Source organism: Littorina saxatilis, linkage group LG12 (assembly GCF_037325665.1).
Source record: "Littorina saxatilis isolate snail1 linkage group LG12, US_GU_Lsax_2.0, whole genome shotgun sequence".
NCBI lineage: Eukaryota > Metazoa > Mollusca > Gastropoda > Littorinimorpha > Littorinidae > Littorina > Littorina saxatilis.
In genome coordinates, this window is record NC_090256.1 from 2,692,926 (window position 1) to 2,705,698 (window position 12,773).

The window sequence follows — 12,773 nt, forward strand, 5'->3', positions numbered from 1 at the left end:
TTTTCTTCCAAGGGAGAAATCGTTGGTCATAAAGTCTTGCTGGACCCAAACATCCTTCTGCACGCTTTCTTTTCTTGTCATATTCAGTTGCTTCGCAAAAATGAAATGTCATTGGTTTTCTCAACTTGTCAAGTCAGTCAAATCGACCGCAGAACACAGCATTGGAAAATGACACTGATTGAAATACGAAAGATCTTCGATGACGAAAATATAAATGACGTCATGTGGTCACACCTATCTGGAGAACTAAGCGTCGCTCAGAACCAGCGCCCTTCCATTATATACACAAAGAAAAAAGCCAAGCACCCCCCTTCAATTTCGCAATGACTGATTTTTAAAGTTCTGGTATGGAAACAGTAAGTTCTTTCTTTCTTTATTTATTTGGTGTTTAACGTCGTTTTCAACCATTCAAGGTTATATCGCGACGGGAGAAGAGGGGAGATGGGATAGGGGAAAGGGGGGAGATGGGATAGAGCCACTTGTTAATTGTTTCTTGTTCACAAAAGCACTAATCAAAAAATTGCTCCAGGGGCTTGCAACGTAGTACAATATATGACCTTACTGGGAGAATGCAAGTTTCCAGTACAAAGGACGTAACATTTCTTCCATACTGCTTGTCTAAAATCTTTACAAACATTGACTATATTCTATACAAGAAACTCTTAACAAGGGTAAAAGGAGAAACAGAACCTGTTAGTCGCCTCTTACGACATGCTGGTTAGCATCGGGTAAATTCTTTCTCGTCCCAACCAATATGGGACTCCCCCTAATCCGCAGGGGGTAAAACAGTAAGTTCAGGAGCTCGGTTTGACAAATGTTATCGACAAGAGCAACTCTTTCGAAATAACATCACACAAGAAAACTCCAGTTTTGATTGGTTTTAATCGTGATTTGGTACCTTGCCAAAAAGTGACGTTTTAACCCTAAAACAGTACCCCTGATAAGTATGGAGCTGCAAGCTGAAAAAGACAGGTTTAGGTAAATGTGTCATGAAAAAAATGTAATTGAGAGTGCTCAGATGGCATACGCGATTCAAAAGTTCAATATCGAGTGAAACCCCCGCGTGCCCGGATGACGGCGTCAACCCTGCGTCTCATCCCTCCAGTCAAACGTCGGATCTGTTCACGGGTCACTTGCAACCACTCACGATGCAAAGCTGCCTCCAATTCACGTAATGTCTGCACAGGAGGCTGCAGAGCTTGTATACGACGCCCCAGGATGTCCCAAACATGCTCCAGCGGATTAAGATCTGGACTCATTGCCGGCCATGGGAGTGTTGTTACAGCGTTGTTCTGGAAGTAGTCCACTACTGCCCTGGATCGATGAGGCCTGGCGTTATCATCCATGTACACGGGTCTTGTGGCAAGTGGGTGGTTGTCAAAATGAGTAACAACAGGTTCCAGGACATGTCGCATATACTGATCACCCGTGAGGTTGCCACGTATGGTGACAAGGTCTAGCTTGCAGTCATGGGAAATGCAACCCCAAACCATGACTGACCCGCCACCGAATGGAACAGTTTGTCTGATGTTCCTGGGTGTATAGGCCGTGTTCCTGTGCCTCCATACCCTCAGTCGGCCGTCAGTGACATGGAGAAGGAATCTGCTTTCGTCCGACCAGTGGATCCTCCTCCACGTTCTCAGGTTCCATCTTTGCCGTGCCAGACACCATGCCAAGCGTCTTCTCTTGTGGTCATCTGTCAGTCGGGGACGCTTAATGACTCTTCGGGCTGCCATTCCTGCAGCTTTCAAGCGGTTTCGTACGGTCCTGGTTGACAGATGTCGATTTGGAAGCCATGCTCGTTTCAGGACGGTACTCGTTGAAAATGGCTCACGCCGAATTATTCGGAGAAGTGCTCGGTCTTCACGTTCTGACGTCACACGGGGTCGCCCTGACTGGACGGTCCTTCACAGCACCAGTCTGACGATGTTTGCGTACCAAACGGCTGATGACGGTGTAGTGGTAGCCAAGTTGACGACCAATCGCTTTGAAGGATGCTCCTGTAGCATGCATTCCTATAATCTGCCATCGGATCGTCTCTGATAATCGTCTTCTCGCCATGTTCACAGAGAATGTTTGCAAATTGTCGTCGCCCAGTGTTAAATACAGAAATTTGCAGCGTGAGCATACTGCCTTTTTTAACATTCATGGGTTGCATGCTGCACGTGCTTCTCACAGGCAGTGGCGACACAATCTTGACGCGTGAACTTCCCAACCTTATTATGGAAACCCATGTATGTCATTACGGAGAAAAAAAATGGTAAAACAAATTTGACTCAATTATTAACACAAATTCATTCGGGGGGGTGCTTGGCTTTTTTCTTTGTGTATATTTCTACGTCAATTTTTCACGTCATTTTTGGTAAATCCTTCTGCGTTTTCAATTTCGTTCTTCTTGTCACATCTTGTTACATTAATGCAACGCTTTTGCGGATGAAATGTACGTTGGCGTCATATTCGACTTTTTAAGGAGGTAGACTACACCTGAGACTTCGGTGGAGTAGCCTCCCTTTGTGGGTCTAGAACGCTTTGTGTGTCGTTACAGGTAATGCCCTCATCAAAATGATAGTTTTCTATTCGTTCAATTCAAAATAATCGTTGGAACTTGCATGTACGACATTTCGTGCGTGATCTCATGTCAGTCCAGCCGACTTGTAAACAAGCACTTGTGTACCGAAGGAAAGACCCCATACTTTCAGCACAGATGACAAGTAATTGAAAACAGTCTTCGGACGTGTGTTCCTACCTGCTCTGGACAAATACATCGAACCGATGGCAACGTTTTAACGATCATATGCATTATGACGATATGTTTCCAGATCATCGCATATCTACATTTTATTACCAGATAATTATATGCGCATAGTTGGGGTAGATCTGACTTTCACACTGAAAGACGACAGTCCGTTGAAATTATAAATTTGTCATTGGTTGTTTCCCCTGCCCGAAGTTAGCGTACTGACGCGTGTTTCTTTCAGGCGAGATATTCTTTCGGCTAGCCGCTCGCGAAGCTAGGAGGCGAGATTGTCTATGAAACGGTTTAATGGATCGCTCTACACACACACAGACACACACACACATACACCACGACCCTCGTCTCGATTCCCCCCTCTACGTTAAAACATTTAGTCAAAACTTGACTAAATGTAAACAAGTCGCGTAAGGCGAAATTACTACATTTAGTCAAGCTGTGGAACTCACAGAATGAAACTGAACGCACTGCATTTTTTCACAATGACCGTAGTCCGCCGCTTATGCATAACGGAGTGAAACTGACGAGCCTGTTCAGCGCGGTAGGGGTTTCGCTGTGCTGCATAGCACGCTTTTCTGTACTTCTCTTCGTTTTAACTTTCTGAGCGTGTTTTTAATAAACATATCATACCTATATGTTTTTGGAATCAGGAACCGACAAGGAATAAGATGATATTGTTTTTAAATCGATTTCGGAAATTTAATTTTGATCATAATTTTTATATTTTTTATTTTCAGAGCTTGTTTTTAATTTAAATATAACATATTTATATGTTTTTTGAATCAGAAAATGATGAAGAATAAGATGAACGTAAATTTGAATCGTTTTATAAAAAATACATTTTAATTACAATTTTCAGATTTTTAATGACTAAAGTCATCAAATAATCTTTAAGCCACCAAGCTGAAATGCAATACCGAAGTCCGGCCTTTCTCGAAGATTGAAAAATGAGGGTGTGACAGTTCCGCCTCAACTTTTACAAAAAGCCGGATATGACGTCATCAAAAGTATTTATCGAAAAAAAGAAAAAAAAGTCCGGGAAATATCATTCCCAAGAACTCTCATGTCAAATTTCATAAAGATCGGTCCAGTAGTTTGGTCTGAATCGCTCTACACACACACACACACACACACACCATGACCCTCGCCTCGATTCCCCCTCTATGTTAAAACGTGACTTGACTGCAGACGACCAGTCGCTAATTCGTTAATATCGATGTGCGGGAGTTGTTTGATAAAATGACAAGTTTCTTTACGATAATAGTCACTTACGGACTTGGTTGTTTGACGGCGGTTAGCGGAAAATGGGGTAATGTAACTCAAGAAATAATCGGATTATTTGTCGGAAGTTAGTGATCCAGGGTCAGAGTTCACGGTAGTGCATGAGTCTGCGAAATAGTCCAAAGATTCGAGGTCTATATATAACGTTTCGGAATTCGCGAGCTCAGGATTCCTTCTCAATCGGGAGTCATTAATTTTAACTCAATTCCTTGTCAATCGGGAGTCATTAATTTTAACTCAATTCCTTGTCAATCGGGAGTCATTAATTTTAACTCAATTCCTTGTCAATCGGGAGTCATTAATTTTAACTCAATTCCTTGTCAATCGGGAGTCATTAATTTTAACTCAATTCCTTGTCAATCGGGAGTCATTAATTTTAACTCAATTCCTTGTCAATCGGGAGTCATTAATTTTAACTCAATTCCTTGTCAATCGGGAGTCATTAATTTTAACTCAATTCCTTGTCAATCGGGAGTCATTAATTTTAACTCAATTCCTTGTCAATCGGGAGTCATTAATTTTAACTCAATTCCTTGTCAATCGGGAGTCATTAATTTTAACTCAGTTCCTTGATAATCGGGAGCTTTATTTTAAACTTTCACTAAATTCCTTGTTAATCGGGAACCTTGTTTTACACGCTAAATAGTTCTTTGTCAATCGGGAACTTTGTTATAAATTCTGAATAAATTCCTTGATTAAACGGGAATCTGATAACCACTCCTTGAATAAACGGGAGCCAGCCTTTCTTTCGAATCGTAAGGATTTTCTTAGATCTATAGTGATAATCACTCCTTGTTTAAACGGGAGCATGGGAAAACCCCAGTAAGAATTAATTAGCGACGGTATGGTGACAGACTGAAACATGGACAGAAAGTGACAGAGAGAGAAAGGGAGAGAGCTTGCGTGAGAAAGCGAGGGCGATTTGGTTCCACGATGAACTTATGAAATAAATGGTGTTTTAAGCCGTACAAGCACGGTGTGGGCGACTTCATTCGCAAGAGAGAGGCCCGCGTTGGCCGTGTGAGAGCTAGATACTACTGCATCGGGGATATAAGAGGGAAACAGGAAACATTCTTACACTCAAACAAAACACAACGCGAGGTCAGACAAACAACATCACGAGTCAATAAGGAACATCCTGCACAACCCCCCTGGCAGCCCCCGGTTTCAGTCAAATCTGCCACAGGATATTGGCAAAAATGGCCGACTTCCGTAGCATTATGCTTTGATGATCGGAAGAGACCATCCAATCACAGCCCCCGAATTCCCCCACGTGTCCATCAGAATAGCTATTGTCGTGTTTTTCCTTTCGCCACTCTCAGTCGCAAAGGAGACACAACGAGTTGTGTAGGTTCTGTAGATTTATTAACAGCTGGAACAACGGTGACAATATCTCTCAGCACAGTGTAAAAAAGAACAAGTGCAAGACTGGTAAAGAACAACAATACGTGTGCGCAGCCCTACTTATATAGTTAATGGACATTCGAGAATATTCGGGAAACATCGACACTAATCTGGTTAGATCTACACAGTTAAGTCTGTCCGATGAGCGTCTACGCTTACGTCATGAGTGACTGCGCACTTAATCAAAGTAAGTTCCATAATGTTCTGTATCCTTCCATTCGATTCCAGTGGTATCTAGCGATCTCCACAACACCTTCCCACCTAAACTGATGCTACTACTCAAGCATCAACAGCAAAGTCTCTCTGTGGGTTTGCGTGTTCTCTTTGACCGACTTGGATTGTCTGGTCCGTACTCTGGAACGGATGGAGTACCTTTGGGTTTGGTCTGTCTCCGAGTTTGTGGCACAGTTTCCAAGATCTCCATGGGGTGATCTGTTACAAGTTCAGAAACAGTGTCCACTTCCTCACCAGGTTCATTGTCTTCGTCAGTGGTGTAGCGTGGCTGTAGCTGTTCCCAGTGTCGTCTCCATACTGGACCATGAGGAATGACCATGACGTTGAAGCAGCGAGTACCCAGAGACTTCTTGATGACTGCTGGTACCCATCGGGGTTGTTTGTCTCGGCGAGGTCCATGGTACAGAGCATACACAGGATCTCCGGCCTTGTACTGTCTGGTTACCTTGACGACAGCTTTCAAGTCTGGAGTCATCTGAGACTTGGATGCCTCCTTGGATTGCTTGCCCTGAGCGATGTGGGCTGGCGAGGGCAGCAGAGTGTCGATCCTTGTCCGTAACTGCCTGGAATTCAAGAGTTCACTCGAAGAGAAACCACAGGATGTCGGCGTTCTCCGGTACTGCATCAGGAACTCTTGAAGAGCACGCTTCGGTGGCAAAGAAAATTTTCTCAGTGCTTGTTTGAATGTCTGCACCAAACGTTCGGCGGCTCCATTGGTAGCAGGATGATATGGTGCCCCTGTCAGGTGCGTGGTCCTCCGTTCCTTGCACCAGCTCTGAAATTCTTCAGAAGTGAAGGTCGGCGCGTTGTCAGTGACCAGCGTGTGAGGCAATCCAAAATGAGCAAAATCTTCTTCCAGCAGGTCTAGAGTGGCTCTAGAGGACGTGGATGACGTAGGATGAATGCATGGATACTTGGAGTAAGCATCCGTGATCACCAGCCAGTCTCTACCCATGAAGTTGATTGCATGGTCCAGGTTTAAGCGGCTCCACGGCTTTTCTGGTAGCATCCATGGGTGAACTGGAGGCTTGGATGGCTTGTTCTGATGTTCACCGCACGAGTCACATCGTCGAGTAGCCATCTCAATAGCAGCATCGATACCGGGCCAGTAAACAGCAGTTCTTGCCAACTGTTTCATGCGTTCCATGCCGAAGTGTCCGAGATGCAGCAGATCAAGGATCTTGGACTGCTGGCTCTGTGGAATCACCACTCTCGATCCATGGACGAGGCATCCGTGGCAAATATTGAGAGAGTCCGACAACTTCCGGAACTTGTTGACATCTTCATTGATCTCAGTGTTCTTTGGTGGCCAGCCTTCACGGACGTAGCGCATCACAGTAGATATCACTGGATCTTTTCCTGACTCTTGACGGAGGATGTTGGCATCCACAGGCTGGACTTGAAGACTGAGAACCTTGATGGCACACACCATGTCCATGTCTTCACCACTTTCCTCCCTGTCGAAGTCGATGTCATCTCCGTATGGCAAGCGACTAAGGGCATCTGCATTGCCATGATCCGCTGTTTTCCGGTACTCGATGGTCCGAACAGTGATGTCAGCGGCTTATGATATGTCACCAGTATGAACTGACGTCCGTAGAGACTGGTTCTGTAAAACTCTCACTTATTCAACAGAAGAGACATTCTTGTTTATATTGAGAAACCTTACGCGTGAGTGCGTAGGTTTGTGATAATGTATTGTTGTGCAATTTGTTGTATGTAGTGCGTGTGAGTGCCTGTGTGTGTGTTTGTGATGTTTTATAGAGCAATGTGTTGTTCATTGATATGTGTGTGTTTGTGATGTTTTATAGAGCAATGTGTTGTTCATTGATATGTGTGTGTTTGTGATGTTTTATAGAGCAATGTGTTGTTCATTGATATGTGTGTGTTTGTGATGTTTTATAGAGCAATGTGTTGTTCATTGATATGTGTGTGTTTGTGATGTTTTATAGAGCAATGTGTTGTTCATTGATATGTGTGGGATTGTGATGTTTTATAGAGCAATGTGTTGTTCATTGATATGTGTGTGTTTGTGATGTTTTATAGAGCAATGTGTTGTTCATTGATATGTGTGTGTTTGTGATGTTTTATAGAGCAATGTGTTGTTCATTGATATGTGTGTGTTTGTGATGTTTTATAGAGCAATGTGTTGTTCATTGATATGTGTGTGTTTGTGATGTTTTATAGAGCAATGTGTTGTTCATTGATATGTGTGTGTTTGTGATGTTTTATAGAGCAATGTGTTGTTCATTGATATGTGTGGGATTGTGATGTTTTATAGAGCAATGTGTTGTTCATTGATATGTGTGGGATTGTGATGTTTTATAGAGCAATGTGTTGTTCATTGATATGTGTGTGTTTGTGATGTTTTATAGAGCAATGTGTTGTTCATTGATATGTGTGGGATTGTGATGTTTTATAGAGCAATGTGTTGTTCATTGATATGTGTGGGATTGTGATGTTTTATAGAGCAATGTGTTGTTCATTGATATGTGTGGGATTGTGATGTTTTATAGAGCAATGTGTTGTTCATTGATATGTGTGGGATTGTGATGTGTTATAGAGCAATGTGTTGTTCATTGATATGTGTGGGATTGCACGTGAAATAATGTTATGTTGTAGTATTTTGATTGTACAGCGCTTTGAGCAAGGTTAAACCACAGGCACTCGATCGTCACGAGGTCGGCGGGGCCTGTCTTACTTGGATGTCACTTGTGATGGACGGTCGTCTTTCCTTATGGTTTTTTTATACAAGGTATGATACTGAGTCTCTCGACCTCGTCGGCAAACTTCGCATTCCTGCCATACACAGCTTAGCAAAGCAAAATAGTAGTAGTCTTGAGAGCGCTCCGGCCCCGCCCACTTTGATCCCGACCCGCTCGCGACGAGTGCCTGTGGGTTAAACCCTGGATACATGCGCTAAGCTTATATAAATATTATGCATTATTATGACTGTTATTATTATTACATTCTGGCGTTAGTCAGATGCTGGTCCGTTGCATTTTATTCAACCCGTTGGGGTCACAGGTAGATCTAACTCACTGAATCAGTTTCAGTCGTACGAACCACCCATCATCTCTTCGATCGGAATACAGTAGCAGTCCTAAACAGTTTGTATGCGAACACAAACACACACACACACACACAAACACACACACACACAAACACACACACACACAAACACATGAACACACACACAGGAGCTTGTATCGAAGCACCGGTCGATCTTTATTTACTCCTTTATCCCTACAGTCTCCTTAATGTACTAGTACTATTCGCTAGTGAATAGTAGTAGTAAGGGTAAGCATGCAGGAGTAAATAATGATCGACCGGCGGTTGGATACAAGCTCCTGTGCACACACACACACACACACACACACACACACACACACACACACACACACACACACAAAGAGGTAAGATCCATCGCATTAACAGGTACTTTATTCGTTAATAAAACCACCTTGCAAACATTTTATCACAGTGATTCATTAAAGAATGGACGGAAAGTTTCATATATTATCACAATTGCATCACATAAATATTCACACCAATGACTACACTTACCATAGTAGTCCAAGTGATTTTACCTGGCAAATATGTACTACATATACTGAACTTTTCTGCTGAAAAGAAATAATGCTTGCTTTTCTTTTAAAAAATAAACTCATCTTACCTACCTACCCCCTGCCTACCATCTCTGTTTCACAACAAAGTGGCATGATCAAGAGAACTATAGGTAGATATAATACTGAACTATCTGACTGTTTTCAGTAACCACTTTATTGTGATTTAGATGCAACAGCAGCAGAACTCCAAAATTTTAGAAAATATGAACCTGATTAACTACCGTATACTCCAAGTGTAAAGGCGAACGACAAGAAGAAGAAGAACTCAGAAACAATTATCTTCTGTATAATGGAAGCGTGTGTCATTTAATTGCCATTAACCTGAGACCCTAAATTCATTTAAACACTAAAAAAAAAATGTTTTTCAAAATAAACGATTCAAATAGCACATCACATACATTTTTCACTTCAAGCAGGTGGTAGAACAGGTATACATAAACAAGGAAACAACAGTTTTTTGTGATACAAGCTAAATGAAACACCTTTTTTCTTTTTACAACCAATTCATGGGAGCCCATTCTTTATTCAAGAAATTGTGGCTGGAACATAGTAGCAACAGTGTGTCTCATGCCTTGTTAAAATATCAAGCCAACAAATTGTCTACAGATGGTCAGTATTTGCAGTTTGTCAGAAAGTTGTCAAAACTATGAACTTCAAACAGACATTATGATTAAACAGGACGGCACACACTTTTGAAAAACTTAACCACTCTGCATGCCCAATAAATCTTCAGATGTAAATGGGAATGTAAAGCAGTTTTCTGTTTGGTACTTCAGTGTGGTATAGTGTTCAAAATATGATCAAATATAAGTCATACGTATGACATCCAGTGTTAGGAATGATTTGACTCTGTATCTTTCCAGTCCAGCAATATGTACGCACATGCTGTTTGAAAATGGGAAATCATCTGGAATACTCATGCTTGTCAAGAAAATACTGTCAGGAATGCTTATAGCGGTTAAACAAGAGATTATATGCCTGTCATCTTCATCGTGTCAAAGAAGATTCCTCAAAAAGTCTCTATCATCACAGTAGAAATGTTTTTATCCTCCTCTTGTTTCCATCAATTTAATGTTCGACTTGCACAAGGGCAGGGAAGGTGCGCATGCGCAGCCGCTCAACTTCCGCTCGTAGGACGGCCACCTCCTGCGCCTGAGCCTTGGCCAGGTCGACAAGTTTACGTCGCTGCACGATCTCCTGGTAGCGACGCTCTGCTCCTGTGTCCATCCGCCTGTCAGCTGCAAAAGACAGTGTGTGTTTCACGGAGTCATTAAATTTGCCCAAAACATTAGTTCTTCAAATATACGGAGGTTTTCCTGCACAACTAAGAGTTCAACAAAACCAGGGGCCAGTTTCATAAGCCAGAAACACAGTCGACCAACTGCAGTTGTCCGAGAGAACCACAGTAATCCGACGTTATCGGGTTTCACGAACAAAATTTCAGTCGGTCGACTGCGGGTCGTCTCACCGGAAGTCGGCCAAACACGGTGATGCTCTCCCCCCCAACACTGTGTTCGGCTTACTGCGGTAAACCGAAAATAAATGTAATTATCCGCACAGTCAATAGCAGAATGCTCACACTTTTTTGGATTGTGAGCCAAACCTTGTGATTGTTCTTCGAAATGTATCTATCATGACACAGTAATCCAGGAGACAAGTCAGGGTTATGTCTTGAAGACGTCACATTATGGCGTAAGAGGGTTTGACGTCACGCGAAGGAATTACTGAAAGTCTCGGTCATTGTTATTTTGAGCGGGCCGAGACTTGTTTTTTCTTCGAAATCGGCCATTTCCACGTGCGAATGAGCAAACGGAAGTGGTAATGTTGCTAAATTTAGCCCTCGACTTGGCTATTCGGATTACTGTACAGTCGCTCGACTGCGGTTGTCCGCGGGTGACGGTGATTCGCTCATGAAACGCGCTTTTCGGTGACACGGCGATCAACCACAGTCCATCGACTGGGCAGTCGATCGACTGTCAGTCGGTTCCCTGCTATCTTATGAAACTGGCCCCTGATATCTCCTAAGTGCGGAGAGAAGTACAAACAAACAAACAAACCAACCGACAGAGTGAAACCTATGCACCGTTTTAAAGGAGGTGTAAAGAGCCTTTATACTATTATTTTAGCGAATGTATATGTAAGAAGTGAATGGGTGTACGAATGCAATCCACACCAGGACAAATACCAATGGCTTTTATGCTATTTGGCAGCATAAATTCTTGTCTTGTCTTGTCTTGTCTTACAAAAAGTCCCACAAAAATACTGTACTCACGGGTTTGGTCTTCAAATCAATTCAATTCAATTCAATAAAACTTTATTGTCTGCATGAGTACAGTATTTTTTGTTTCTCACTCTCACGCTCAGTCACCATTGTTCTGCTTTTGTCTTGTCTGGTCTGTGAGCTTACCATTGACTTCATCGGTATGTCGGCACTCATTGACGGCCACACCAGGACAAATACCGATGGCTTTTATGCTATAATAGCAGCATACATTCTTGTCTTGTCTTATCTTGTCTTGTCTAGTCTGTGAGATTACCATTGACTTCATCCGTATGTCGGCACTCGTTGGCGGCCACACCAGGACAAATACCGATGGCTTTTATGCTATTATAACGGCATACATTCTTGTCTTGTCTTGTCTTGTCTTGTCTGTGAGCTTACCATTGACTTCATCGATATGTCTGCGCTCGTTAACGGCCACGTTGAGCTCCTCCAGGTCCTTGTCCAGGATGTGGTTGTTGCCCTCCCTCTGCTTCATGGAGTTCCTCAGCTCCGTCATGATGCGCTTCTTCGCCGCAACGTTCTTCTCATGGTGCTGTGCACAACAATCAACATGGCATCAGCTGCAGTGTCTGAAGGTTACATTGTTTTAAATTATCATTCCTTACTTTGTACCATCCTGAAGAAGGCAGCGACAAGCTGTCGAAATATTGATTAAGAATGTACCTAAGCTGGTTACCGTTGTGTTCTCGTTTTGGTTAAATTCTTCTTCTTCTTCTTCGTTCATGGGCTTAGACTCCGGCCCACGTTCACTTATGTTTTTAGCACGAGTGGATTTTTACGTGTATGACCCTGCCATTCAGGCAGCATACGCCGATTTCGTGGGAGGCATGCTGGGTATTTTCGTGTTTCTATAACCCATCGCACTCTGACATGGATTACAGGATCTTTTCCGTGCGCACTTGGTTTGTGCGTGCGTGTACACACGAAGGGGGTTAAGTCACTAGCAGGTCTGCACATAAGTTGACCTGGGAGATCGGAAAAATCTCCACTCTTAACCCACCAGGCGGCAGCGACAGGGATTCGAACCCACGACCTCCTGATTAGGAGGCCGACGTCTTACCACCACGCCGCTGCGCCCGTTAAATTGTTTTTGTTGTTCAGAGTGCCAATACTAAATGTGAGACGTCCCCTCCCCCTGGACAAGATTTAAAAAAATTTTTTTTTTTAAAGAGGTCAAGATTTGAAGTAA

General features: G+C 42.9%; 1 protein-coding gene across 2 annotated transcripts in view; it reads right to left on the reverse strand.

Moving 5' to 3' along the window:
- Window positions 1-9,097: 9,097 nt before the first annotated feature.
- The window catches only part of LOC138981051 (cilia- and flagella-associated protein 43-like), a 70,407-nt gene continuing 66,731 nt past the window's right edge, over window positions 9,098-12,773 (reverse strand). For both annotated transcript variants that reach the window (XM_070353854.1, XM_070353853.1), the window contains 2 exons: window positions 11,963-12,116; window positions 9,098-10,538 (listed from right to left, as the gene is read on the reverse strand). In XM_070353854.1, the coding sequence (XP_070209955.1) occupies window positions 10,369-10,538; window positions 11,963-12,116 (324 nt within the window). In that variant the 3' untranslated portion in view covers window positions 9,098-10,368. The remainder of the gene's footprint in view (window positions 10,539-11,962; window positions 12,117-12,773) is intronic.